We start from the raw sequence: 27,653 nt of genomic DNA, 5'->3' as shown, positions 1-27,653 counted from the left end.
AACCAATCAAGCGCGGGTTGATTTATCGCATCTAGTGAAGACGCAATAAATCAACTGCCTAGTGAAGACGCGATAAATTGATCGCCGAGCACTCTCCCATCGACTCCGGTACTCCACCACCGGAGCGAGAAGCGTAGGTGGAGTTGAAGTGGGAGCAGCAGCAGTCAACCTACCACAGTGAAGACATCCGGTAAGTAGCTCTAAGTACGTTGACTTCAGCTATGCTATTTTCGTAGCTGAAGTTGCATAACTTAGACCAACTTAGTACGCCCCCTCCCCCAGTGTAGACCAGGCCTTACATCAGTGGGACAAGGCTGTAGTGTGTACACTGACATAATTAGGTCACGTAAGGCACATTATGTCAACCTAACTGCGTGGTGTAGACCAGGCTTAAGAAGACAAAGAATTATCCTTTACCCTTACCTCAGTGGCTGGCTCATTTGAGGATCCTCTCACAAATTCACAGATAATATATAGTACATCCTTCAAATCTTTACTAAGTTGGGTCTCCAGGTAAACAAAGAGAATTCATCCTTAGTACCATCCCAGATGATAGAATTTATAGGAACACTTCTGGACTCCACAACAGCTTAGGTAGTAGGTTCAAAGTCATGGAAGAGCTTATAAATAATTTACTAATAATTCTCAGACAACAGTAAGAATGTGTCTAAAAATACTAGGTCACTTCATGCACATTCATCACTTCTCATGCTATACATCACCTTTGTTTTGTGCAAGGCTGGTTGAAGTCATCTACCTACCAAGCAAACACCATATAGATATGGCAGTGCAGATTCCACAGCAGGTCCTATCATCACTAAACCACTGGAAGTAACCAGTCCAAGTATGCAGAGGTGTTCCATTTTCTCCCCCTCTGCCCACAGTCATGTTAGTAATGGATGCTTCCAACCTCTCATAGGGAGCATACTAGAATCACCCTTAGACCCAGGACCTATGGTCAAGAAACAGATCTCAGCTTCATAAATGCCTTAGAACTGAGAGCAATCTGTATAGAATGTGTGATGTTCCCACCTTTAATTCGAGGCAAAACAATACAAGTGATGATAGATGACACTATAGTGATGTTCTACATTAACTCCTGAGGAGGAGCTAGATCTTCTCAACTGTACCAAGAACCTGTTCACCTACGGAGCTGGTGCATCAGGTTTCAGATTACCTTGACAGCCATTCATCTACCAGGATCAGTGAACATCTTAGAGGATCATTTGAGCAGACACTTTTCTTTTGACCATAAATGGTCTATAAAGGACTCAATTATAGACTTGTTTGCCACAAAATCAAACAGAAAATGCTGCATCTTTTGCTTTAGAGGGAGTCTGAGCCCAGGATTCCTATCTGATGTTTTCCTTATCTCATATTCCCAGGTTCAGATGTATACCTATGACCAGTTCCTTTAATTCTGAGAACATTGAGAAAGTTCAGACAGGATGCAGCAAAGTTGCTATTGATAGCACAGTGAGTACCAGGCAGTTTTGATTCAAAGACTCTTGGTGCAGCCCCCAAAAACGTGGCCTCTGGATCGGACATAATCTCCCTAAACAATGAGGAAGTCATCCAGTTCCAGAGTCTCTGCACCATACAGCCTGGATGCCAGCAGGCTAACTGATATTGAGAAGTCATGTTCCAAAGACGTCCAAAACATCGTGGTCCATAGCAGGAATGATTCCAGAAGACTCACTTGCAATTCCAAATGGAAGCATTTCACTGTTTAGGTGGAATAGCATTTCTCTCCATTTTAAGCTGACATTCCCTTTATTTTGGATTACTTTATCTCTTACAGTGCTTTGGACTTTCGGTTAGCTCTACAAGAGTACATGTAGTGGCTATATCAGCTTATCATCCTCCAATACATAACCACACTGTATTATTATACCCTACAGTGTCTAGATTCCTCAAAGTGTTGATATACATATGCCCTCCAGTCAGGGAGCCCCCACCCTGATAGGATCTCAGTGTAGTGTTGGTTGGGTTGATTGGACTCCCATTCAGCTCAATAGCATCGTGTTCCTTACATCACCTTTTCATGAAAACAGCTTTCTTAGGGGCAATCACCTCTGCACTTAGGATAGGAGAATTGCAAGCTCTGATATCAGGCCCATCTTACACTACTTTTTCAAAAGGATGCTGGTACAGCTTGTGGCTTGAATCCACCTGCAAATAGCAAAACTAGTTATGTGCTCTGGGCTTGATGGCCATTTATTTGCTCATAGAGGCATATCCAAGTGTTAAAAGGTATCAGATTTTAACAGGACCACCATTTTCAATTCAAAGTGTTGTCTTTTGAGCTGACATAGGCGCACCATAAATTTGCCAAGAATTTAACAGTAATAAATGTCCATCTCCAGATTGGGAATACATACTGTTCCCTTTGTCTGGAATATTGATTTATCAAGGATAGCATCTTGGAAGGAGTCCAAGGATTTGTTCACATCCCCACTAAAGTGCTGAAGTCACTAAGTTTCTTCTTAAAATGATTGTCTACACAGATTTCCCTCTTGGAGCACATGTACCCTATGTATGCAAGATGGGATTCTTTTAGCCAGCTGCTCTTTGGGGCTGCTCCTCCAGCTTAGGTGCCATCACATCCCTTCCCTCCCACACCTGGGGAATAAAGGGCAAAGCTGGTCCTAATTTCTCTCAGTTCCTTCTTACCACTCATGGCAGTGACGTGGAAGCCCTTCAGTCTTCACATATTCTGCACACTGTGCAATTTACTTAGCCTTGTATGCAGTAGTATAGTGTAATTTGTGTAGTTTCTCTTTTTCATGTTTCCAGGGGCGGGAAATTAGATACATTTTAATTAGCCTAGACATCTTTCTTCGTCCCCACCACCTCTACCACGCCCAGCCATACAGGGGTACTAACATTATGGCAGAAGGTAAGTCACCAGGGTTTAATGTCACCCCTATGATGCTTGGATGCCCATTAAGTGTGGACCCTTCCAGTACCTTCTTTTTCTTGAAGTATACATCCACGAGAGGTGTTTTGTCTGTTGCTCTTTCACCAAGTATACTCAGAGAAAGATGGAGGCGCAAATGAAATTTTTCCTCCTAGAGAATTGATCCAAGCCTTCTCAGACTTTGGGAGAAGAGCTACAGCCAGGCTTCAGACAGTGGGGTGGTGAGCTGTGATTCCATTTTGAGCTCTTGAACTACACCCACTCACAAGAACCATTCAGTCACACTTCACTGGCATCAGTGTCTGATGGGCAGAAAGAAGCACCAATCCAAAGATGAACCTCAGGCACAGGTTGCCGTTCCCAATACCTGGCAAGAAACAGAAGAGTCATCAGCTGCATGACTTCTCTTGGGCTCATTTATCCAACAGCCATAAGCTTGACAAGACCCATGCCAGTGACTCAGTACCGACTTCCAAGACAGCACATGTGGTACTCTCTAAATCAGCAAACTGCTGCCCTCAGTACCAACCCTTTGGTACAGACCATGGTGCTAACTGCATTGGTACTCAGATTCTCATTACAAGTGCCTCTGTGATTGTAGCCCCAGTATCTTCCACCTCAGTACCAACTACATCCATGGTACCCACTATTCCAGTGCTGAGTAACTTATTGGTGGACTCTGTACTGGAGTCCTCTCTCTTCAAAAAAATAAAGAGGAGTGATAGCTAACCCACCAACTTTGTAGCCACTGGTACTGCAGGTTAGAGAGATATCCCTGGTACCGACCTTTCCTATACAGTACACATGAGAGACCTGTCCCTCTCTTAGAGGAGGTGGTGTAATAATTGGTTCCTAGCAGGCCTACTTTAATTGTTAGCCTAACTGATAAAAAGTGGGTTAAGAGTCAAAAATTGTTACAGTAATTTGTTATATAAAACTATTTTTAACAACCTTGTTAAAAAGAATACAAAAACCCTAAATTTAATTTAAACAAAAAGGGTCGACTGTTACCACTCAAGGACTGTGTTAAAATTATGACTGGTAAATAAGAGAAGTAAAAAATCAATAAGTCAATATTGGTGTATCAAAATTAGGCCTAATTGATGGACAAAATAATGAGAGGATAGATTATTCCACTCATCGCCTTTTTTGGGGCCCTTTAAAAGTGACTTGGGGAACAAGAGGGAGAACTTTTTACTATCACCACAGCTGCAGCAGAAAAATTGTTGCCTTAGCACCAGACCTTAGTACTCCAGTGGGGACATTGGACTAGGTGTAGTAAAAAGAGGTCTGGGCTTCATGGGGGTGTCACCCTATCTGGTACCTCCCATGTGCCCTCCAACTCAATACTTCTGCCCATTCCAGTCATGGCTTTATTTGGCACCTTCAGGCGTACAGCCAGACTTCAAGAAGCCTGCTTCATCCACTCTCTCTATGGCTAAATCATCCTCCCCAAAGAGACAAATCAGGTAACTCATTACAGCCACAGATACTTGAAAGGCAGGAGAAGAGTGAAGAAGAACATCAGCTACCAGGGGAAAAGCATCCTATCTCTGCTATGATTTCCTCACTGTCCCCTGACAAGGCAGTGAATCCACCTCCCTCAGCTGGTGAGTTTAAGGAATTCCAGAACCTAATGAGACACATAGTAGAAATCCTAGCCATACATCCCTATCATGTCAGAAAGAGCAGACAGGAGGTACTGAGTCCCTGCTAAATGATCTAAGTATTTCTAGACATTCAAGAGCAAGTTCTCTCATAGTGGTAGCAGTACGAGAGAGATCAAAACATTGGGCCCTCCTAAGTCCACACTGAGCAAAAAGGACCCAAAGAAATTGGAACTCTTTAGCCTTAAGCTTTATTCATCAACTGTGATCCAGAGGTATGGCTAACTGTTAGGCCCTCCTCTCAAAATAAGATTTTTTTTAAATTGAGACAATGTCTCGATTTATAGAAAACTATCCAAAGAGTAGCAAGCGGAGATGAAATATAGAATGGCAGAAGGACATCTGACTTTCTATACTTCTCTATTGTCATAGCTTCAGTCCTCAGGGATCCCCAGGCAACAATCAAGGTCCTCACATTTTAGAATAATGAACTTTTCAACAACAGGACAGAGGAAGCACCCTCTAAACTTTAGAGTCTAAAGGATTCAAGGGCAGTTCTGTATTCTTTGAGACTCTACATCCCAAATCTAAAGAGGAAGCAGCCATGCCAACATACTTTTGACAGCACTCCTCTGTCAAATATTACAGTCAGCCACAGAGGACCTAAGAGCCACTGAGGAAGAGACAGAGATTCCAGTGTAAATGACCCTCTACCTCCTTTGCTGCCCCAGGGTTGACTCCAGCATTGAGATCCTGATAGAACCACCTAAGGATCTTTTCTGTTCTACCCTCACACCATCCCTTGGCAACAACCATTTTTGTTTTTGAGAAGTTTGGTCAAGCATTACCTCAGACTAGTGGGTCCTAGAGATCATAAGCAATCCCTTCCCTGTTCTTTTTCAGAGACCCTTCTCACAAGAGACTGTTAAAACAAGTAAACTCCTTTCTATAGCTGGGAACTGTGGAGGAGGAGGTGCCCTTACATTTCAGGGGAAGATGCTTTTATTCACATTATTTTCTGATCCCAAAGAAGAACAAGGGGTTGGTGGCTTATTCTGGACCTTCAGTGCCTCAAAATGTTCATCCATTGTTTCAAATTCAGGATGGTGACTCTAGCCTCCATAAATTCCTGCATTAGATCATCAGGACTGGTTTGGTTTGGACTGGTTTGGCTCTTCACCTATAAAATGCCTGCTTCCATATATCTATTCACCCAACCCACAGAAATACCTCAATTTCCTTTAGGAACATTCCACTATCAGAATACGGCTCTGCCCTTTGGTCTATGTACAGCACCAAGAGTTTTCACCAAGTGCCTTGAAGTACAGGCAACTCATCCAGGTAAATAAGGAATCCAGATGTATCCTTACCTCAACAACTGACTGATTTGAGGAAGAGTTTCACAACAGGTGACTGACTCAGTTCAAATAACTCTAAAGTTCTTTGCCTTGTTTCATCTCAAAGTTAATAGCAAAAATCCACACTGACTGATGCATAGCACAGAATTCGTAGGAATCCTATTAGACTCCAGATATTGATAGCTTACATTCCACAAGAGAGAATCCAGACTATAGCAGGGCTTATCAGTCAACTTCAAGTTCACCCAAGAACATCAGTGAAAGCATGTCTCAGACTTCTAACACACTTGACCTCATATACTTACGTCACCTAGCATGGCAAACTTCACCTACACTCTCTGTAAGAATGGTTGAAATCACTATGTCTACCCAGCAGACACTTTATGGACTAGATGGTTATGATCCCACAAGAAGTCATCATTAAACTAGTGGAAAGACCCTCCTCAGGTGTGCAGTGCAGTACCCTTCTTTATACCTCTACATACTAAGACTCTAGTGACAGACAACTCCACTCAGGGATGGGGAGGGCTCATCTAGATCACCTTTAAATCAGTAATAGTTGCTGATCTCAGAAGGCTGTATATCCATGTGTTTCCATATCTGGATGACTGGTTAATCGAGGGTCAATCCAGTCAGCAAGTTTTGGACAATATCCTTCAAATTCAGTTTTTCTTTGCTCGATTTGACCTGAAAATAAACAATGACTAGTCAGTTCTGTGTCCTGTGTAAAGAATAGAGTGCATTGGGGCCATTCTGGACTTCACAATAGCAGATTGCCTATCGGCCTCCAGAAAAAATGTCCAATTATGCTCAACCTATGCAATAATCTGCAGGTTTATCTAAGAACAATTAGAGGATCTTGCCTCAGTTTGCTCAACCACCTGGCCTCACTTACATGACTCAGCATGCCAGACTTCACCTGTGTTGCATGCAAAGATGGTTGAAGTTTGTGTATCAGCCAAGAAAACATCACATGGACATGTTAATTCACACTGCATCTTGAGTCCTGGCTTCATTAAGTTGATGGATGGATCCAGTAATGTATGCTGCAAGGTGATCCCTTTCTCTCCTCCAGTTCCATTGAAGACACTAGTAACAGATACATCCGCTCTGAGCTGGGGAGCACACCTGGATGATGTGCAAACACAAGGCTTGTGGACAGCTCAGGAATCAGCTTTTCATTTATACATCCTAAAGCTGGGAGCCATTTATTGAGCTTGCAAAGTCTTCCTACCATTCATCAAGGGTCTCACCATAAAGATTAGAACATACAGTACGGCTTCAATGTTTTACCTGAACTAACAAGGCAGGTCAGAATCCACTCAGTTGAGTCAGGAGGAGGTACGTCTGGAACTTCTACATTCGTCATCGGGTCACTTTCAAGGCATCTGATCTCCCCAGAGTGCAGAATGTTCTGACAGATAACCTCAGCATAAAATTAATCAACAATCACAAATGGACTCTAAAAGATGAGGCGTTTCAAGTGATTTTCAGTGAATACGGTTTTCCCACCATAGATCGGTTTGTTATTAAAGAAAACAAGAAATGTCATTGTTTCTGTTGCAAAGGAAGACAGAGTTCAGGGTCAGTTTCCAATACATTCCTGATTTCATGGTCTTTGGAACATCTGTAGGTATTTTCTCCGATCCTGCTGATTCCTAGAACCATAAGAAAATTCAAACAGGAAGTAGCCATATCATATTAATAGCCCAGGTGTGGCCAACACAGTTTTGGTACTTAGACCTTCAAACCTCATCCATTCAACCTTCCAACACCTTACTGTTACTCTGAGGCATAATCTTTGAGTCATGGTCAAGTTTCTTTGCACTCTGCACCTCACAGCATTGAACGATTGAATGGTTAATTCATCAGAAAGTCTGTCTGGCTATGTACGGAACATTCTCAGTGAAAGTAGGAAAGACTCTACTAGGAATACTTACCTGGCTAAATGGAAGAGATTTTCGATATGGCTTCATCATCATCAATTATCTCCTTCCACAGCTCAGGTCTTAGACATATTAGAATAATTCCTGGAATTCAAAAAATTCAGTCCTGTAAATTAGTTTGATGAAGGTTCAGTTAGCAGCCATCTTTGCTATTCACTCTCTCATTCATTAAAGATTTGGTTTTTTTCCCACCCTATGGTAGCAAGATTTTTAAAAGGTCTGATAGGGGTTTATCCCCCAGTAGGAAAACCAGTCCCTTCCTGGGAGCTTAATTTAGTCCTGGCAGGTCTCATGATTCCACCTTGGTCTATTTCACTTACCAGCAAAGACAGCATTTTGTTGGCAATAGCATTAGCAAGGAGATTAGAGGAGTTACTGTACCTGATGGCAGGACATCTGTATAGTGTCTTCCATAAAGATAATGTCTCATTAAAGGTCTGTTCCAAAAACTTACTGAAGGTGGTTTTTGATTTTCATTTGAAATCAGGTCATTCATCTGCTGATGTTTTTTCCTGAAATCCCAAACTCACAAGGGTGACGAGAAACGGCATTCTTTAGAGATCTATAGGGCACTTTCCTTTTACATAGATAGGATGAAACCATTCAGAATGTCTCTCGGGCTCTTTGTTATATATGCAGAGACAATGAATGGTCAGACTGTTGTGGCTCACAGAATCTAAAACTGGATCTCACTGTGCAACAAAATTTGTTACAAACTGGCTAATGCAAGTCCACTCCCTAGGATTACTGCCTGTTCTACTATAGCTCAAACTGCTCACTCTCTCTAAGGAATGTTCCTACTGTGGACATTGGTAGGTCTTACTTCCACAATGGTGTAATGCTGAGTGAATGTGGGGCTGTATCTAGAGGTGATGTGAACTTTGGGAAAGAAGTTCTATAGTCTTTGTTTTAAAAGACTCCTGGTTCCCACTTCCAACATGTCTACTGCTTGGGTGTCATCAACAGTGGAATATATATATGTGGACATGCACTCAAAGAAGAAACAGTTACTTGCCTGTACACACACATTCCACAACATCCCCTACATCCCTGCTACTGTGGAGTCTATTTTCATAAGGATTTCAGTGATGAAGGAACTGGGGGGCACTTTGAGTGGCCTAGTGTTTTATGCCCTCAGTTGGAGGCATGAGGACCCCCAGGGCACATCCCTCACCCGAACAGGTACTGCTGACCAAAAGTCTCTTGCTCAAATGCACTGGACACATAGACCAGCAGTGGGCAACACATCTTGAAGAACCAAAGTTACTGTGCAGGTAAGTAAGAGTGTCTTTTCCTGTTAAAATAATAATGAAAATTGCTGCTTTTTGTCTTATAAATTTTGTTATATTTCAGCAGTTAGCAATATGCTTAAACTTTTCTTAAGAAGTGGTAACTAAATCATATACATTTTTCTTCTTTAGGTTCATCTGGGAACATACCTGTATAACAACAGATTCTTATCTGAGGTTCGGAAATGCAATGACTTTCTAACTTCCTCTTCCATAGCTGTATACTATAATATGTGCCGCAGCATGCTCCCAACGCCAGCTAAGTGTCACTATACATTTAATCTACGAGATCTCTTCAAGGTGTGTTATACTGCACTAGACATTTCAGATTGCCATAAAAGTATTCTCAATTTTTGTGCATAGTGAACAAGCAAGAGCATATATAATTTTGTCTATTGAATTGAGCTTGGTTCTTGGAGTTAGATTATTAAATTAGTCTTGCTATCTGGAGTCCTATGATAGTTTCAATTTGGTTTATGACAAACAAGGAAAATAAATTTAGAGATTTCCATATAATCCAGTCTTTGCTTTTAGAATTGCCAAGATCACTCAGAAATAATTATTAATAAAAAGAAGAAAATAGAGGGCGGAATGGGATGGTCTCCTTCAGACTACAAATTGTTCATTTTAAAAGTATTTGTTGCTGCCTACCAGAGTGGCCATACCATGAGCACTATATACTAATCTATATCTCACTTACTTGTGCACTGGTATATACTGTTGTATCTTATCTTTATTTCCTTCCATAAAAAGATGTGTTAACATTAGAAACAAATATCTAGGAACTAAATAATTTTGGCCATTTTCAGCCCTGCTACATGTCAGCACAACTCTTTTGACTTCAGTTAAGTTGAACTTCCACTTATACCAGGGCTCAAGTAACCCTTTAAGTATATTCATTTACTGAAAAGATTAAAGTTTGAATCAAGGCTGAGCATATACATCAGTCCCTGTTGTGCATGATCTACAAATATAAAAACATTTTCGTGTACTATTAAAAATTTCAATAAATTGTGATTTCAGCAAGTGTGGTATTTCTTATAAAATAAAATACTACAGTATCCTACAGTAATGGAACTCAAACAAGAGATATTTAAGGAATTTTCAGGGCCTCATGCTGCCAGGGAAGATGGGGAAGGGGAAATTATTAGGTCAGGAGTTGCTTCTATTCCTAGTATGTATGGAAAGTTGGATCATGTAAGCTCTGTGTGTTGCAAATTATTCAACATTGCAAAAGGTACCCCGGGCAGCCACTTGCATTGCTTATGCTTATGGCTGACCAAATATGGGTGGTCATCTGGCTTATACCAACAGCCCTGTGGTAGGGCTTGTGGTGAGCTTTGCCACTCCATTAGGACTCCTGGACCCACTGTGCCTCAAGAGGCACAATCTTTTCTATAGTTCCTGATGCCTAGGGAAGATACACCTGCTGCTACATCTTATAGAGGATGCAATGTGCACTTTGTTTCATGTCCTCCCACCTTCCCTGGATAGCATGATGTTGTAACCATGGTCATGGGCCAGGAACTGTCATGTTACCATCCTCTGTGTGGGAGGTACAAGGTAGGCTTCTTGTGCTCTCCTGCTCCCTTGAATGCATGTGCAGGGGAAGAAAATACATAGCTTAAGTAAGAGATATTTGAATGCTTTAGTTCTGATTAAAATGTATGATACTACTGTTGATAAAGCTTAATACAATATATGGTAGTTTCAAAATAAATATAACAGGATCTCTTTTAGTAATCCAATTAATTTAAAACTTCATATAAACATTGTATACTAAAATTGCTAACAGGTGCTCCAGGGGTTGTTGCAAGCCCACAGGTCTGTTATTGTCTCAAAAGAAACTGCAGCTCTTCTCTTTGTGCATGAAACAACCCGAGTATTCCATGATCGCCTGATTGAATCTGCTGAAAGAGAGATTTTTTATCAGTTTCTCTCAAATGAACTCAATAACTATTTTAAGGTAAATATGTGCATTTTTCTTTAGACATTTTTAAGAAGAAGAATATTTTGTGCATTTGTTTTAGGCCCTTTTGGAAAACTTCCTTAGTTATAAAAAAGAATAGTTATCATAGATGTATAAATTAAGGGCCATGATCTGCTCTCATTCACACCAGTATAAATCCTGTGTGACTAAGAGCAGAATTTGGCCTGAAGTTAAAAAAGTTAGCCTGGTCCTCAATCCTGCATATACAGAACTCCTGCTGATTTCAGAGGGAGTTCCATGTGAAAAGGCTTGCAGGATTGGGCACTTAATTATTAGATGACTGATTCTATCTCACCCTGTGTGGGTAAAAAAAGGGAGGGGGGAGAGAGGGCTTTCTCCACCTTTTACCACAGTTGGAGATGAGCAGAAGCAAGCATACTGGAATTTGATAACACGTAAAGCTTTCTGTTGATAAAGAAGAAATATTTCTCTACATCCAGGTGAGAAGATCATTTTCCGCTGAAATTTATCTGGAAAAATAAGGAAATATCTCACCATACTTTGCTTTAGGTGCTAAAAATTAAAAAATGAAGCCAGGAACGACAATAATATACACTCTCCCATTTATGTACTGTATTGTAGTGTATTTATATCTGTTTAACTTGCTGTCAGGAAATATGAATTTGAAGCAAAGTATGAATGTTTTCAGTCTGTAGCAATTTAGGAATGTTTAAAATATTGTGCAACACATTTTTTGTTGTGAATTTATTCAAAGAGGAATTATTTTATAAAAAACACCAACACTGCTTCCTATGTCACTCAGTTTTCCATAGTGTACACGCTTAGGCCACGTCTACACTACCCGCTGGATCAGCGGGTAGTGATCGATCTATCGGATTGATTTATCGTGTCTAGTGTAGACACGATAAATTGATCCCCGATCGCCCTGCCGTCGACTCCGGAACTCCACCATGGCAAGAGGTGGAAGCGGAGTCGACGGGGAGCGGCGGCCATCGATCCCGTGCTGCGAGGATGCAAAGTAAATAATTCTAAGTCGATCTAAGATACGTCGACTTCAGCTATGCTATTCTCATAGCTGAAGTTGCGTAATTTAGATCGATCCACCCCCCCCCCCCAGTGTAGACCAGGCCTTACAGATATCAACTTGGCTTAACCCTGCTTAGTCTATGAGATTTGACAAGATCATAATCCAAGATGAAATGCTGTATTTTTCAAATAACTTCACAATTTGACCAATTATTAGCACAGTGCTAAATATAGCCTTCCAAGGCATTAACATGCCTTTAACATCTGGTGCCAGATTAACATTGGCTGCCTTAAATTGGTGCAGCCCCATTGACCTCGGTAGAGCTACATCAATTTACACCAGCTGAAGAACTGGCCATTGGAGTTTAACTAGCTATCCGATAACAGTTTGCAAGAACAAAAACAACTCCAACTGCAAGACACATTTCACTGTTTTATATTTAACCACGTTCAACATTAGGCAGATTGTCGGCTTCTAAGGTTGTACCATGTTTTGAACGTGGCAAGTTGAAGAAAGCAGTTTTACAGGAAGAATCAAATGTAATTAGTAATATGTAAGTCACCAGGGAATTAATGATAAACAACTAATCATTGAAATATTTCTCTTGTAGTTTTTCTCTAATAGACTGCATGTTATGTTGTGTGTGTGTGTGTGTCTGAAAAGTTGCATGCTACAGTATTTTTAAATGTTTTCTTGCATTTGCAAAAGTTAATTGGAAATTGAAATGCACAGAAAACATCTGGAAGATCAGTCATTTTTGATAGGATTATTACCAAGGTAAATCAGTTTCATGGCCTATCAGTCTTCACCATGTCCCTTCAAATAGGTTGTGATGGATTACAATATGTTTGTTTTTCCCTGGAAGGAGACCGATCTTATGTCTAGAACTTGTGTTAGCTGTACCAAGTTGGTGGGTTACACACAGAACAAAATGTATGCCTACAATTGCATCAGGTTTTGTAAACCAAATACAGGAACGTTTTTATTTTAATATGTGTGGTTTGGGAGTTACAAATCTCCTAAAATAGAATAGTGAACATTTTAATAAATACAGTGAACATTTAAAAAAAAATACTGATCAATTGATAGAGATATAAATGCAAAATAGAGTAGTCATCTGTTTGCCATACATCTATAATAAATTGATAGTATTGGTGAGAAGTGATTGTCATTTACAAAGTAAAGATTTCATTTTAAATGCTAGAGAACATACAATACATTGTTGATTTGTATACCCTTTATTTCAAATCCTTTTTTAAAGATGCTAGCAAAAAAAACCGTAATGCTCAAGAGAAAAACAGCATTACAAGTTACAGCCAGCCAGCCATGCTAAATTTCTGTATTTTGCTGCAAAATGATAAAGATGCTGTCCTTAGAATACACTATTTCTTGTCAAAGGCACTCTTGAATGACAAAAATACTTTCTTTATTTGAAATGGTCTTAATGGTTGAACACTTAATTGAATCTAAACATGAGAGCTGAATGGATTAAACTAGTCCTGTAAGCAGCAAAGAGCAATTTCTTCTTCAAGCAACTGTCTACACAGATCCCACTGAAGGTGTATGCATCTTGTGCATCTTTTAGTCCGCAGTGTCCATTAGTGGTGTCCATGCACCTTGTACACCCTCATGCCACCTACAGCGAGATTATAAAGAGTGCTAAAGCCCCAACCTGCCACTCAGTTCCTTCTAACCTCCCATGGCAGCAAGTCAGAACTAGTGTCCTACTGCCGCCTTGCTTAGAATTAGGGTAATAGATAGTTAGAGTCACAGACTTTAAAGCCAAAAGGGACCATCGTGATCATCTAGTCTGACCTCCTGCACATCGTAGGTCACAGAACCTCACCCACCAACTCCTGTAATAGACCCATAACCTCTGGCTGAGTTAACTGAAGTCCTCAAATCATGATTAAGACTTCAAGTTACCATTTGCTCACATTTAAACCAACAAGTGACCCATGACCCATGCTTCAGAGGAAGGAAAACAACTCACCATCCTGGGTCTCTGCCAATCTGCACTGGGGTAGAATTCCCTTCCAATCCCAAATATGGCCATCAATTAGACCCTGAGCATATCGGCAAGACCCACCGGCCAGACACCTGGGAATGAATTCACTGTAATAACTTAGAGTCCTTCCCATCTAGTGTCCCATTTCCAGCCATTAGGAATATATGCTACTATCAGTCACAGGTGGGCCACATGCCATTGTAGGCAATCTCATCATACCATCCACTCCATAAACATGCCAAGCTCAGTCTTGAACCCATTTATGTTTTTTGCCCCCACTGCTCCCCTTGGAAGACTGTTCCAAAACTTCACTTCTCTGGTGGTTGGAAACTTTTGTCTAATTTCAAGCCAAAACTTGTTGATGGCTAGTTTAGATCCATTTGTTCTTGTGGCAACATTGGCGCTTAACTTAAATAACTTCTCTCCCTGCCTTATCCCTCTGATGTATTTGTAGAGAGTAATCATATATCCCCTCAGCCTTCATTTTGTTAGGCTAAACAAAGCTCCTTAAGTCTCCTCTGATCATCCTAGTAGCACTTCTCTGCACCTTTTCCAGTTTGAAATCATCTTTTTCAAACACAGGAGACCAGAATTACACAGTATTCCAGATGAGGTCTCATCGCCAGGTCAGAATATTTCCTCCACAAATGGAAAATCAAAGAATCACCAAATTGGGACTGTGGTGAGGTACAAATCATGTGACATCACAAACAACTGTCCCATTTACGCTTACAGTGGTGGTAGTAGGAAGATCCACCCAGCTTATCCCAGAAACATTAGAATGGCTTTCAAATCTTAAAATTCAAGTATAATCCCATCCTGTTGCTTTTCAAATGTCATACAAAAGAAGAACCAATGACTATATAATGGTAATAACACATCCGTATTGCTACTGGAAATACCTCATCTCATACATCCTAGAATTGCATTAGCCTTTTTCACAGCCAAATCACATTGTGGCTCACAGTCATCCTGTGGTCGACCAGTAGAACCAGGTCTTTCTCCTCCTCCGTTGCTTCCAATTGATATGTCCCCAGTTTATAGCAAAAATTCTTAGTCCCTTAGTGCATGACTTTGCACTATTAAATTTCATCCCGTTTCTATTACTCCAGTTTTCAAGGTCCTCCAGATCATCTTATATGATATTCCCATAACTCTATTCCCTGAAGAACTCCCTTAGTAGCCTCCCTCAAGCCTAGCAGTTTACCTTTCAGTATGAACTGTTGTAGTCTTTAACCAGTTCCTTACTCACTTTTCAATTCTTGTATTAATCCCCATCTTTCAAGGTTCCTTCCGCACTCTGAACTCTAGGGTACAGATGTGGGGACCTGCATGAAAACCCCTAAGCTTATTTTTACCAGCTTAGGTTAAAACTTCCCCAAGGTACAAACTATTTTCCTTTTTACCTTGGACTTTATTGCTGCCACCACCAAGCGTCTAACTGATATATAACCAGGAAAGAGCCCGCTTGGAAACGTCTTTCCCCCCAAAATCCTCCCCAAACCCTACACTCCCTTTCCTGGGGAAGGCTTGATAAAAATCCTCACCAATTTGCATAGGTGAACACAGACCCAAAGCCTTGGATCTTAAGAACAATGAAAAAGCAATCAGGTTCTTAAAAGAAGAATTTTAATAGAAGAAAAAGTAAAAGAATCACCTCTGTAAAATCAGGATGGTAAATACCTTACAGGGTAATCAGATTCAAAACACAGAGAATCCCTCTAGGCAAAACCATAAGTTACAAAAAGACACAAAAACAGGAATCTATATTCCATTCAGCACAGCTTATTTTCTCAGCCATTTAAACAAAACAGAATCTAATGTATATCTAGCTAGATTACTTACTAAGTTCTAATACTCCATTCCTGTTCTGTCCCCGGCAAAAGCATCACACAGACAGAGAGAACCTTTGTTTCTCCCCCACTCCAGCTTTGAAAGTATCTTGTCTCCTCATTGGTCATTTTGGTCAGGTGCCAGCGAGGTTATCCTAGCTTCTTAACCCTTTACAGGTGAAAGGGGTTTTCCTCTGGCCAGGAGGGATTTTAAAGGTGTTTACCCTTCCCTTTATATTTATGACACCATCTTTTCAAATTAACTAATAATTTCCCATGTGGAACTGTATGAAATGCCTACTGAAATCCAGGTAGATTAGATCTACTGCATTTTCTTTGTCTAAAAAAAAGAGTTATCAGTTCATTAGTTTGTTGTTAAGTTTCATTTAAGCCCGTTGAGTTTAAAAAAAAAGGGTGGGGTTGGGAGTCTCTTCTTCTTTCAGTCTTGCCTAAATAACAAGGGTAGGTCTGACAGCAGAATGCAAATCCCTAGGCTTAAAATATGCCCAGGATGCAAGACAGCTGTGCTTGCTAATGATGCACATTCGATATGCCTTCTTATTTCAGAGTAACCCATATACCTAGTAAGTGTACTATTTAAAACTGTCTTTCTAAGCATGTTGAAAAGATATATGATGCCATTTTAAATTATTTTTCATGGAGAAGTCCATGTCTGTATCTTGGACTCTGAGCTCTCTCCTAATAAGCAGTCTTCTTGGTTTCAACTAGTGCTTTGATTATGAGAGACACTACTCCAGGAACTAAAAGGTCTTCTGGCTCTGAAAGACCTCAGGCTTCCCTGAAAAAATCTGAGCCTTCCCATCAATCCTGTGCAAATCAGTCACTGACGGCTGCTGCCTGGGGTAGGGGGGAGTAGAGGTCTTCGGATGGGGCTCAGCACTTTTCACCATCTCCAGTACCGGCAAAATAGGCTAAAGGCTTCACAATTCTAACGTGCTGTGTCTGTTTCATTGGTATAGTCTCATTGGTATAGTGAGTTATAGAATCATAGAACATCAGGAATAAAAGGGACCTCAGGAGGTCATCAAGTCCAACCTCCTGCTCAAAGCAACTAAATCATCCCAGCCAGGGCTTTGTCAAGCCGGGCCTTAAAAACCTCTAAGGAAGGAGATTCCACCACCTCCCTAGGTAACGGATTCCAGTGCTTCACCACCTTCCTAGTGAAAAAGTTTTCCTAATATCCAACCTAAACCTCCCTCACTGCAACTTGAGACCATTACTCTTTGTTCTGTCATCTGCTACCACTGAGAACAGTCTAGATCCATCCTCTTTGGAACCCCCTTTCAAGTTGTAAGCAGCTATCAAATCCCCCCTCATTCTTCTCCTCTGCAGACTAAATAATCCCAGTTTCCTCAGCGTCTCCTCATAAATCATGTGCTCCAGCCCCCTAATAATTTTTGTTGCCCTCCACTGGACTCTTTCCAATTTTTCCACATCCTTCTTGTAGTGTGGGGTCCAAAACTGGACACAGTACTCCAGATGAGTCCTCACCAATGCCTAATAGAGGGGAATGATCATGTCGCTCGATCTGATGGCAATGCTCCTACATATACATCCCAAAATGCTATTGGCCTTCTTGGCAACAAGGGCACACTGCTGACTCATATCCAGCTTCTCATCCACTGTAACCCCTACGTTCTTTTCTGCAGAACTGCTGCCTAGCCGCTCGGTCCCTAGGCTGTAGCAGTGCATGGGATTCTTCCATCCTAAGTGCAGGACTCTGCACTTGTTCTTGTTGAACCTCATCAGATTTCTTTTGGTTCAATCCTCTAATTTGTCTAGGTCCCTCTGTATCCTATCCCTATCCTCCAGCGTATCTACCACTCCTCCCAATTTAGTGTCATCTGCAAACTTGCTGAGGGTGCAATCCACGCCATCCTCCAGATCATTAATGAAGATATTGAACAAAACCAGCCCCAGGACCAACCCATGGGGCACTCCACTTGATACCAGCTGCCAACTAGACATGGAGCCATTGATCACTCCTCGTTGAACCTGCATTATGATGCAGTCAGCCTTATTTCTATCATTCCTAACTCTGAGTGCTTAATTTTGCAACCTTAATAATGTTATTTTAATGTAGTTTTTGTGTCATTTCCTTTGTTTAAAAAAACCTGAAAAAAACGGAAGTTTCATCATATAGCTTCATAGTGACACCCACATGCTGCATCATCAGGGTTGGAAGCTTCATATCCACTATACAGACCTCTGCCTCTTGAGCTAACTGAGTAACTAATAGCAATAGTAGCTCATCATGCTATATATGGACTAGCTCTAGAAGGGAGTGAGATGCACTTCTTCAGTTGGTTTCACATATATTTGCTGACAGCAAAGGAATGGTGAGAGACTCCAGAATCTTGAATTCTGTTCAGGGCTGTGGAGTGGAATGTGCTCTAATAGAGAAATTTTTCCCTGTTTCCCTCTTGCTTGACCCTTTCTGCCCCTCTCTTCCAAACTGACCCTCTCACAATCCTGTTACTTACCCACCAAAAGCTTTTTCTCCAAGTCCCATTCTCCTTGGCTGCCTGGTCCTACTGTCCACTCCTCAGTCATCTCATCCTAGTCTCAGTATCCTTGCCCAGTTCAGTCCTCTGGGGTCCTCATCTGATCGCTCCCCTCTCCTGAACCAGCCTCCAGTCTTTACTCTGTTCCTCCCCCCACTGGCTCCCAGTCTGCTTCCATCAGGTCCTCATCTAATCTCAGTCTCCCATCCCCCACAGCAACCTGTCCCAGGCCCTTTGCCCAGTCAACCTCAGTTCTTTTCCCCATAACCTGGATTCTCATCTGTGTCCCGTCTTCCTACCACCCTTGTTTCACACCCCCCCCACACACACACACAAACACATACAAAGGCTCCCGGTCTTATTGTCCAGCCAGCCCCATCTCTCCTCCATTATCTTTTCTGATCTTAGTGCCCTCTTCCCACTGCCAACTGGTTCCCAGTCATCCACCCATATTTTCCTCATCAGCTTCCAATCTCAGTCTCCACCCCAGCTCCTAGTCTGCTTGCACAGCCAGTCATAGTTTTCCCTCTCCCCACAAGCTCTTTGTCCCAGTCTTTGTCCAATCAGTTCCAGTCTCAAACTTCCTCACCTGGTTCCCCCAGGGAGTTACATTCCCTCCTCCCACACCCCCCGCCCAGTCCCAGTCTCACTAGGATCCTTGTCCTAACCTATTTCTTTCCATCTTCCCTGGTCTGACTTTAGTCTCTTCTACAGTCCAGTCAGGCCTCTTCTTTCTCAACACTGCGTGGCAGCCAGAAAGGGCCTCATTGAGAGCACACGAGAGACAGTCTTCATGCTCTCAGTTCTGGTGTCTCACCCTACTCTATCACAGAAAAGCTGAGAGCAGCATTTACAGGCATGCTCCTTCACTCTGTGAGGTTATCATGTGCGCACTCTTGTCAGTGCTTGGAGCTGTGAGGGGCTGGAGCATGTTCACTGAGGATAGAATCTTCAGAGATTTTATCTTCTAAATTCTACTGAGCAAGTGCAACCTGAGATTTTTCAGAGATTTATAACTCTGTCAAATTTGGATGGATTTTTAAAGTAACAGGAAAAGGTAAATCCTTGACACAAAACACCACCTGCGAAATTTAAAGTTCCTGCTCCAAAGCATGGAGGCACTAGATCTTTGAGAAGAAAAGGTCACCAATTTAACATGACAAAAATAATGTACTTTCCCTAATTTCATTCACAGAAATGGCTGGACCCTTCTAGCTGAAAATTTAAAAAAAAAATCATCATTAGACAGATATCCAGTAGGGACAATTTCAATCCAAACAGTTAAATATGGCAAAGTTATGAGCAACTGAAATGAGGGTCTAATAATGAGAACTGTGGGGAAACAATAATAGGCAGAACTACCATTTGATTTATGAGCAGCAGTGAACATTGCTTTCTAACATATAAAATAGTGAGATTAATAGGTTGAACTGTATTTTTAATAGATCACATGGACCAAAGAAAAATTGATGGAGGAGTCTACCATCTTTGTGGATTTTCTGGATATGAACACATCTCTTGGAAGTAAAATCTATCAAAATATCACTAACTATAAAAAACTTGTTTCTGTCTTGGAAGAATTCCAAATGAAAATGAATTCAATGAATTCTAAGGTATAGAAAACAGATGGCTTGTTATCTGTAGCTATTAAACTAAAATTCTGAAGAGAACATTTTAGAAATATTTTGAGCATGCCAAAATGCTGTTTTTTCAAGTATAGGCATGTAAGTTGTGATAAAAAAATAATATACCTAGTTTACATTTGTACGTGCAATCTGGATAATGATTATAGTACCCAGTTACTTGATTTCTGCAAGCGGTGAGTATTTAAGTACACAAGTGTGAATTTTGCAAGCATGGCAGGTGCCCAGATGTGTTTTACTTGAAAATGTAGTCCAGGAGAGCTACTTATTTGTGTTTTATTATTTTCAAGGATGATCTTATGGTTAATGCACTGGACTGAGATTCAGGAGATCTGGGTTCTATTTCTAGCTCTGGTATCAGACTTCCATGATGACTTTAGACAGATCACTTATTCTCTCTGGTCTCAGTTTCCCTTCTGGAACATGGCACAAGGATTCTGTGCAGATAAATTCATTAAAGTATGGGACACACACAGGTACTATATGATGAGCACCAATATAAGCCTATAAATAAATAGTCTCTCACCAACGAAACTGTGTTACTGACCCATCATCAAAGATTTACAACCTATCCTGAAAAATGATCCCTCACTCTCACAGATCTTGGGAGACAGACCAGTCCCCGCTTACAGACAGCCCCCCAACCTGAGGCAAATACTCACCAGAACCACATACCACACAACAAAAACACTAACCCAGAAACCTATCCTTGCAACAAAGCCCGATTCAACTCTGTCCACGTATTTATTCAAGTGACACCATCATAGGACCTAATCACATTAGCCGCGCCATCAGGGGCTCGTTCACTGCACATCTACCAATGTGATATGTGCCAGCAATGCCCCTCTGCCATGTACATTGGCCAAACCGAACAGTCTCTACACAAAAGAATAAATGGACACAAATCTGACATCAGGAATCATAACATTCAAAAACCGGTAGGAGAACACTTTAACCTCTCCAGCCAATCAGTAAAAGATTTAAGGGTGGCAATTTTGCAACAGAAAAGCTTCAGACTAACACAGCTGCTACTCTGAAATGTGTGTTACTGACCATCACTAGACAAAGTTAAACTCTCCCTACTCAAAAAGAATAATATGAAATCCACTAAATCATAGAAGCTATCATAAGAAAAAGTATTTCATTAGTTTAGCCTCCAATTTCAAAGCCTACTTACCATATGGCATGTGGTCTTATCCTTCTTTCTACCAACCACTCGTTATGAATCAACTCAGTGAGACGAGAAATAATGTCAAAACTAGATTTTAAATTAAAACAGTATTTTTTTTAAAAAATCCCTCCTTTTCCCCAATTGAAAGTTAAACAATGCTAGCCTTTCTTAATTTAACATTTTTAATGTTAAATAAATGTTTAATGTTGCCAAAGGACAACATTATATGAAAAATGCATGACAACATTTCATTATTTTTGTCACCAGAATAGTTTTACAGTGTCGTAATGGAGTTATCTTTACTTTCCTATTCTCACTATTAATGAAATGTCTCTTAAAGCCTTAAAATAGGACCTCTTTTCTTATTAATTTAATAAGTAATAATACACTTTAAAAGTGTTACCAGAGAATTTCACTAACTGAATTGTTACCAATGATCCATAGCACAAAGTCTGCCTTCACATCTCTGTACATGTCAGTGCAGAGTTCCCCAAATTCAGAGATACTCTGATATGGTTACACCATAGTTGGAGTTGATTTGTCAGACTTGTATATGGTGTTCGTGTCTCCTGTATGCTGTAGAGCACAGCTTCCCACAAGCTCCCAGCATGCTGTTAGGGGAGAAGCAGTGCTGAGGCCATTAAAAAGAGTGGGGTTGGCAGAGTGCCAAATAAAAAGAGGAATAGGGAGAAATAAGTGCTGAGATGTAGGTTAGGATGGCAACATGTAGAGTCTTGAAAGTGAGGATAAGGAACTAGAATAAATTGAGTGATAGAGACAATTGACATGGACAGCAAGGAAGAATAATTTAGCTGTAGCATATTGAATTGATTGGAGAAGGGAAAAGAGCAAGGCTTAGAGCTAGATAGGAGGAGGTTGCTATATTACTTGCAAGAGATAGCCGGGTGCAGACCAGAGTTTTTTAGTGAGAACAGGCAAAGGGGTAAACATCAACTTATTTGCTTATTTGCTTGCGTCATGGCTGTTATATGGTATACAGACCAAATTCTGCCTGCAGATATGCTCAAGTTGAAATTAATAGTTGCATACTTACTTGCATACTGGTACGGACAGAAGTATATACAATATATTGAAGTATATATTTTTTTCAAAATAATAAACACTATATTAGCATCACATCTCAGCCACAGGCTTCTTTTTTAAATTTAAAAATTAATCAGAAGACAAGTTATTTGGCTAACCATCATCACAAGTTTTATTTCTGCCCAAAGAAGTCAGCAGATATGTCTAACTCTGCTATGTGCTCCTATTTTCAGATGTTGCCTCCCTGTTCCCCATAGACCATTGCTATCCCCACAATAGTTTCAACACATTTAAAAAACAAAAACCAAGGAAATTTCCACACCAACATCTTCATTAACTAAAAGTTAAGCAAGTCTATTTTTGCTTCTGATCAGGCAAGAATTACAGTCTTTCACAAAGTATTTCAGTGAATTTGCTTCCTGTCCCAAGCTCAGGGGTGACATCCTGGCCCCATTTCAGTTAATAGAAATTTTACCACTGACATCAGTGAGATCAGGACTGTGCCCTGATGCTGCACAAAATTGAAAAATAATGAGGAGAAAAGCTTTACTAAATCATAAAAATTTGGGGCAAAGGTTTGGTGCCTTATATAAACTAGTTAATTATCTCTGCCTAAGATCTTCTGGAGTTCTAACAATTTGTTTTTAGTGACTACCTCACTGGTTCATATAGTGATACTTCCATAAACTTCCCTCCCCGCCTCATCTCCCTCCATTTCCCAAAAAGTAATCCCCTCTGCTGACCACGAAGCTCACTGAAGAGAGTCAAGGAGCAAGAGATTTTTGGTCATTTTGGTTGTCCCCACTGCAGTTAGTCCATCCATCTTCTTCTGCACTACTGTAAATCCACTCTGTCCACATGACACTAAATCATCCTCTCACATACATGGTTATAATGCTAATTAACTTCATTGGGGCTGCACCACTGTAACAGAGAGCAGATTGTAATTTATAGCACTTGTTTTTGCAAACTGAGTAGGGTATTGTTGGGTAGAATGGACAGAGCGCATTAGTGGCAATATGGGTAGCAGCATGAGGATCTCTTGTAAGTGACTTTGAGAGAGGCAGTCAAGAGGATAGGAAGGAAAAGAAATAAATATCTATTATAACTTTTCTAGTTATGGGAATTGAGCTGTCTCTCCCAGTTCTTGTTGGTATGTTTCCCAGGGTTAGCCCCTTCCCCTTACTTACCTACTGTAAATATCACTTGCCATGTGCAGCTGCTTTCTTATTAAAGTGAGCTTGTCTTTTTTGCTTCCCCAGACTTCAATGGTGTTCTTTAAGGAAGCTGTAGAACACACTACAAGGGCTGCTAGAGTCTTTCGGCAACCAGGTGGCCACATGATGCTAGTAAGAAAATTCATTTTTTAACATTTACATAATTCTAAATTTAAAAAATGTAAGAATCCCAATGGAAGTGGATTTTTATGCAGAATGTCCATTTGCTGTACTTACTAAGGAGATTCACCTAAGCCAGGGATGGGTAAACTTTTTGACCCGAGGGCCACATCAGGGTTGCAAAACTGTATGGAGGGCTGGGTAGGGAAGGCTGTGCCTCCCCAAACGGCCTGGCCCTCACCCCCTCTCAACCCCCTCCCACTTCCTGCCCCCTGGCTGCCCCCCTCAGAACCCCTGACCCATCCAACCCCCCTGCTTCTTGTCCCCTGACTGCCTCCTCTTGGGACCCCCCACCCCAACCAGCCCCCAGAACCCCACCCCCTATTCAACCCCCCCTCCCTGTCCCCTGACTGCCCCAACCCCTGTCCACACTCCCGCCCCCTGACAGCCCCCTGGGACTTCCACGCCTATCCAACCTCCGCCCCATCCAACCACTCCCTGTCCTCTGTCCCCCGGGACCCCCTGCCCCTTATCCAACTCCCCCCCCCACTCCCCACCTCCTTACCATGCTGCTCTGAGCAGCAGGAGCTCGCAGCCCCACTTGAGCCAGCCACGCCACCCGCGCTGCCCAGGAGGAGCAGCGGGCCAGAGCACTGGCGGCGCAGCAGCAGCGCTGCAGGGGAGGAGCCGGGGATTAGTTTCCCTGGCCGGGAGCTCAGGAGCTGAGCAGGACAGTCCCGTGGGCCAGATGTGGCCCACGGGCCATAGTTTGCCCACCTCTGACCTAAACCATATTACTTTCTAGCATCTTTCCATGTTCCGCCTGATATAATGTAAGATAAAATCAGAGCTAGCACTTGTATCTTTTGAGGTTACCATCTTTAGGATAATAAGATGATCTTTGTATTATATTTTAAAATAAATTATTCTGGCCCCGAATATGTTATCCATCCATCCATGTTCCCTGTATGACCATATCACCCCAAAAGTCTCCAGGAATCCTTTACCTTGAGAAGTCTTTGTTGGAGGCAGTTGCCTCCTTCTTCTGTAAGCTTCTGGAAGAATCAAGTAGCCGTTCCTCCAATCTTATATTATTTCCCCCCACATCTGTAAAGAACTTTGTGGAGGCAGCAGCTGGAAGCTACCAGTCCCCCTATTGGGTGATAGCAGGGCACAAAAGCCTTCCACTTCCTATACAGCACTTTGTACGTATGTGGGGGTGTCTGCAGTGTTTTTAGGTCCCTCTGATGCTTCAGTAAGGCCAGGAACTTTTCCTGCTCTGGTTCTCCCTAACAGGGGCTGGGCAGCCCCAGACCACACAGGCTTTTTCAGGCTTGTGGGACAGCTGATGAAAGATGTGGATGTCAAATAAGTATGAGATTAAGAAGTAAGTAGTTATCCAGCCTGAATTGTGAAAAACCTGAAGTTTATTGTTTTTTTCCAGATTTTAGTTGAATTTCTGTGTCACTCTGAAATATTTACATTAATAAAACACATATTAGAATGTTTTTATATTAGAAACTTTACACTCTAATCCTGGTCTATGAATGCAAATTTAGAATAAAGTTAAAAGTTAAATGATGTGAACATTAAAAGGTTCTTGTTACATCTATCCTCTTTACTGCTATTATTTACTGCTCCCTGATTTTTGTGTCATCTGCAAACTTTATCAGTGATGATATATTTTCTTCCAGGTCATTGATAAAAATGTTGATGAGCATAGGTCAAAGAACCAGTTCCTGTGGGAACCCACTAGAAACACACCCGTTCGATGATGATTCCTTGTTTACTGTTACATTTTGAGACCTATCAGTTACTCAGCTCTTAATCCATTTAATGTGTGCTATGTTAATTTTATATTCTAGTTTTTAAATAAATTGTCTAATGCCTTACAGAAGCCTAAGTATATTATATCAACACTATTACCTTTCTCAACCAAACTTGTAATTTCATCAAAAAAAGATATCAAGTTAGTGTCACAGAATCTATTTTCTGCAAACCCATTTTGATTGGCATTCATTGTATTACCCTCCCTTTAATTCTTTATTAATCGAGTCCCATGTCATCCGCACCATTCTGTAGCCTGGGATTGAAGTATTAATGGCAGGTGAGAAATCACTTATGTTCTTATGTAAAACTGACAGGCTTAAAATTACTCAGGTGATTCCATTTGACCTTATTAAATATTGGCACATTAGCTTTATTCTCATCTTCTGGAACTTTCCCAGTATTCCAAGCCTTATTGGAAATCAACATTAACGGTCCAACAAGCTCCCCAACCAGCTCTTTTAAAACTCTTGGATGCAAGTTATCTGGACCTGCAGATTTAAAAAAAGTCTCTAGTACTTACTATTAAACATCCTACTGAGATACTAGTGGAATGGAAAGAGTGTTATCATCATCGTATGTTATGACTACATCATCTGTTTTTTCACAAATACAAAACAAATATTTATTGAACACTTCTACCTTTTCTGCATTATTATTGATAATTCTACCCTTTCTATTTAGTAATGGACAAGTACCACTACTAGGATTCTTTTTGTTTCTAGTATAGCTTAAAAACTCCTTGTTGCTGGCCATAGATTTCTCCTGGTGTCCCTTTGCTTCCCTTAGGAATTGTAGAAAATTGATATCTTCTGATTTATATTCATTACTATCAACTTCTCTTATGATGGTCCTTAACGTGAATATATGATGCACACAGGATTTCTTGGACCTGAATCCAGCTTGTCCTTTTCTAAGCTTTGGATCCACTGTCTCTTTCATCCTGTGTGGTATCACACCACAGAAGACTTTCCTTACAACAAAGAGTAGTAGAGTAACTCCTCTCCAGTTGTTACAGTCAGTGAGATCACCCTTTGGGGATATTCTGACAATGACTCCATGTTTCTACTGGGCAGAGTCGTCCCTTTTTTCTCAGAATTCATTAAACAGTTCTGTCAGTTTTGTTAGGTTGATGGTATCAAGTGCTTTTAGCATTTCTGCTGTAATTTGATTGTCTCCTGCCGCTTTGTTCTTCAAGTGCTTGTTCATATCGATTCCAGTTAGGTGTGCACGCACCGCGTGCATGGCCATCGGAGAATTTTTATCCTAGCAACACCCAGTGGGTCGGCTGTGGAGCCCCCTGGAGTGACGCCTTCATGGCGCTTGAAATGTACCTCAGCCAACCCAGCACCTCCTCAGTTCCTTCTTACTGCCCATAACGGTCGTTAGAACTGTGGAGTTCTGCTTTGTTGCTCTCCACTCTCCCTAGCATAGTTTCTTGTTAATAGTTTACAGTTAATAGTTATAGTTCTTGATAGTTATAGTTAGTATTAGTGAGGGTGCGGGGGGTTTCCCCTCCTGCCTGATTTTTCTCTTGGGCTCATGCCCAAGGCTCCAGGATTCAAGTCCTGCGGTTCCTGCTCTAAGCCTAAGCCAACAGGCAACCCCCATGACTCTTGCCTGAAGGGTCTGGGGGAGTCTCATCAAGCAGACAAGTGCAGGAACTGCAAAGGGTTTCATCCCCGGACTAAGAAGGAGTGGGACTTTCATTTAAAACAGCTCCTCATGGAGGCGGCTCTTAGTCCTCAGCCTCCTGTGGCGTGCCAAGATCCAGCACCGAGCGCCTCGGTGCGCAGCACCCCAATGGCAGCGGTAGGAGCTGCACCGTGGTTCGACTCTGAACGAGAACCGCGGCACCGATGCTCCTCGGCACCACAACCGACTTCATCAGCCTGGCACTGCTCCCATTCTCCTGGCCAGAAGCGGCACCGGAAGCCGGAAAAGGGTGGCCGGCCTGCCTCAGAGACCAGTCTCCCTGGAACCACCCATGGAGACTCATCCCACAGGGGAACATCTAGGGGCACAGCTTATGGCTTTGGCACTGTTGACACTGGCCCTGAGGGGAGAGCCATTGAGTCCGGTGCCTCTAGACTCCCCGACACGCAGCGTGGTTGAGGTCCAGTTGCCGTGCACGCCGGATACCTTTGCTGCTGCAAGGGATCTTATTG

At 41.5% G+C, this 27,653-nt stretch overlaps 1 protein-coding gene across 1 annotated transcript in view; it reads left to right on the top strand.

The window, feature by feature from the left end:
* The window catches only part of DNAH14 (dynein axonemal heavy chain 14), a 476,940-nt gene that overhangs the window by 305,011 nt on the left and 144,276 nt on the right, over positions 1-27,653 (top strand). The window contains exons 57-60 of the mRNA XM_084624945.1: positions 9,253-9,420; positions 10,916-11,086; positions 19,909-20,076; positions 23,584-23,670. Of these exons, the coding sequence (XP_084481071.1) occupies positions 9,253-9,420; positions 10,916-11,086; positions 19,909-20,076; positions 23,584-23,670 (594 nt within the window). The remainder of the gene's footprint in view (positions 1-9,252; positions 9,421-10,915; positions 11,087-19,908; positions 20,077-23,583; positions 23,671-27,653) is intronic.

Source organism: Lepidochelys olivacea (assembly GCF_965140295.1).
Source record: "Lepidochelys olivacea isolate rLepOli2 genome assembly, chromosome: 3".
Classification (NCBI taxonomy): Eukaryota; Metazoa; Chordata; order Testudines; family Cheloniidae; genus Lepidochelys; species Lepidochelys olivacea.
The sequence above is the reverse complement of the archived record's forward strand: the minus strand, read 5'-3'. Positions and strand labels throughout refer to the sequence as shown.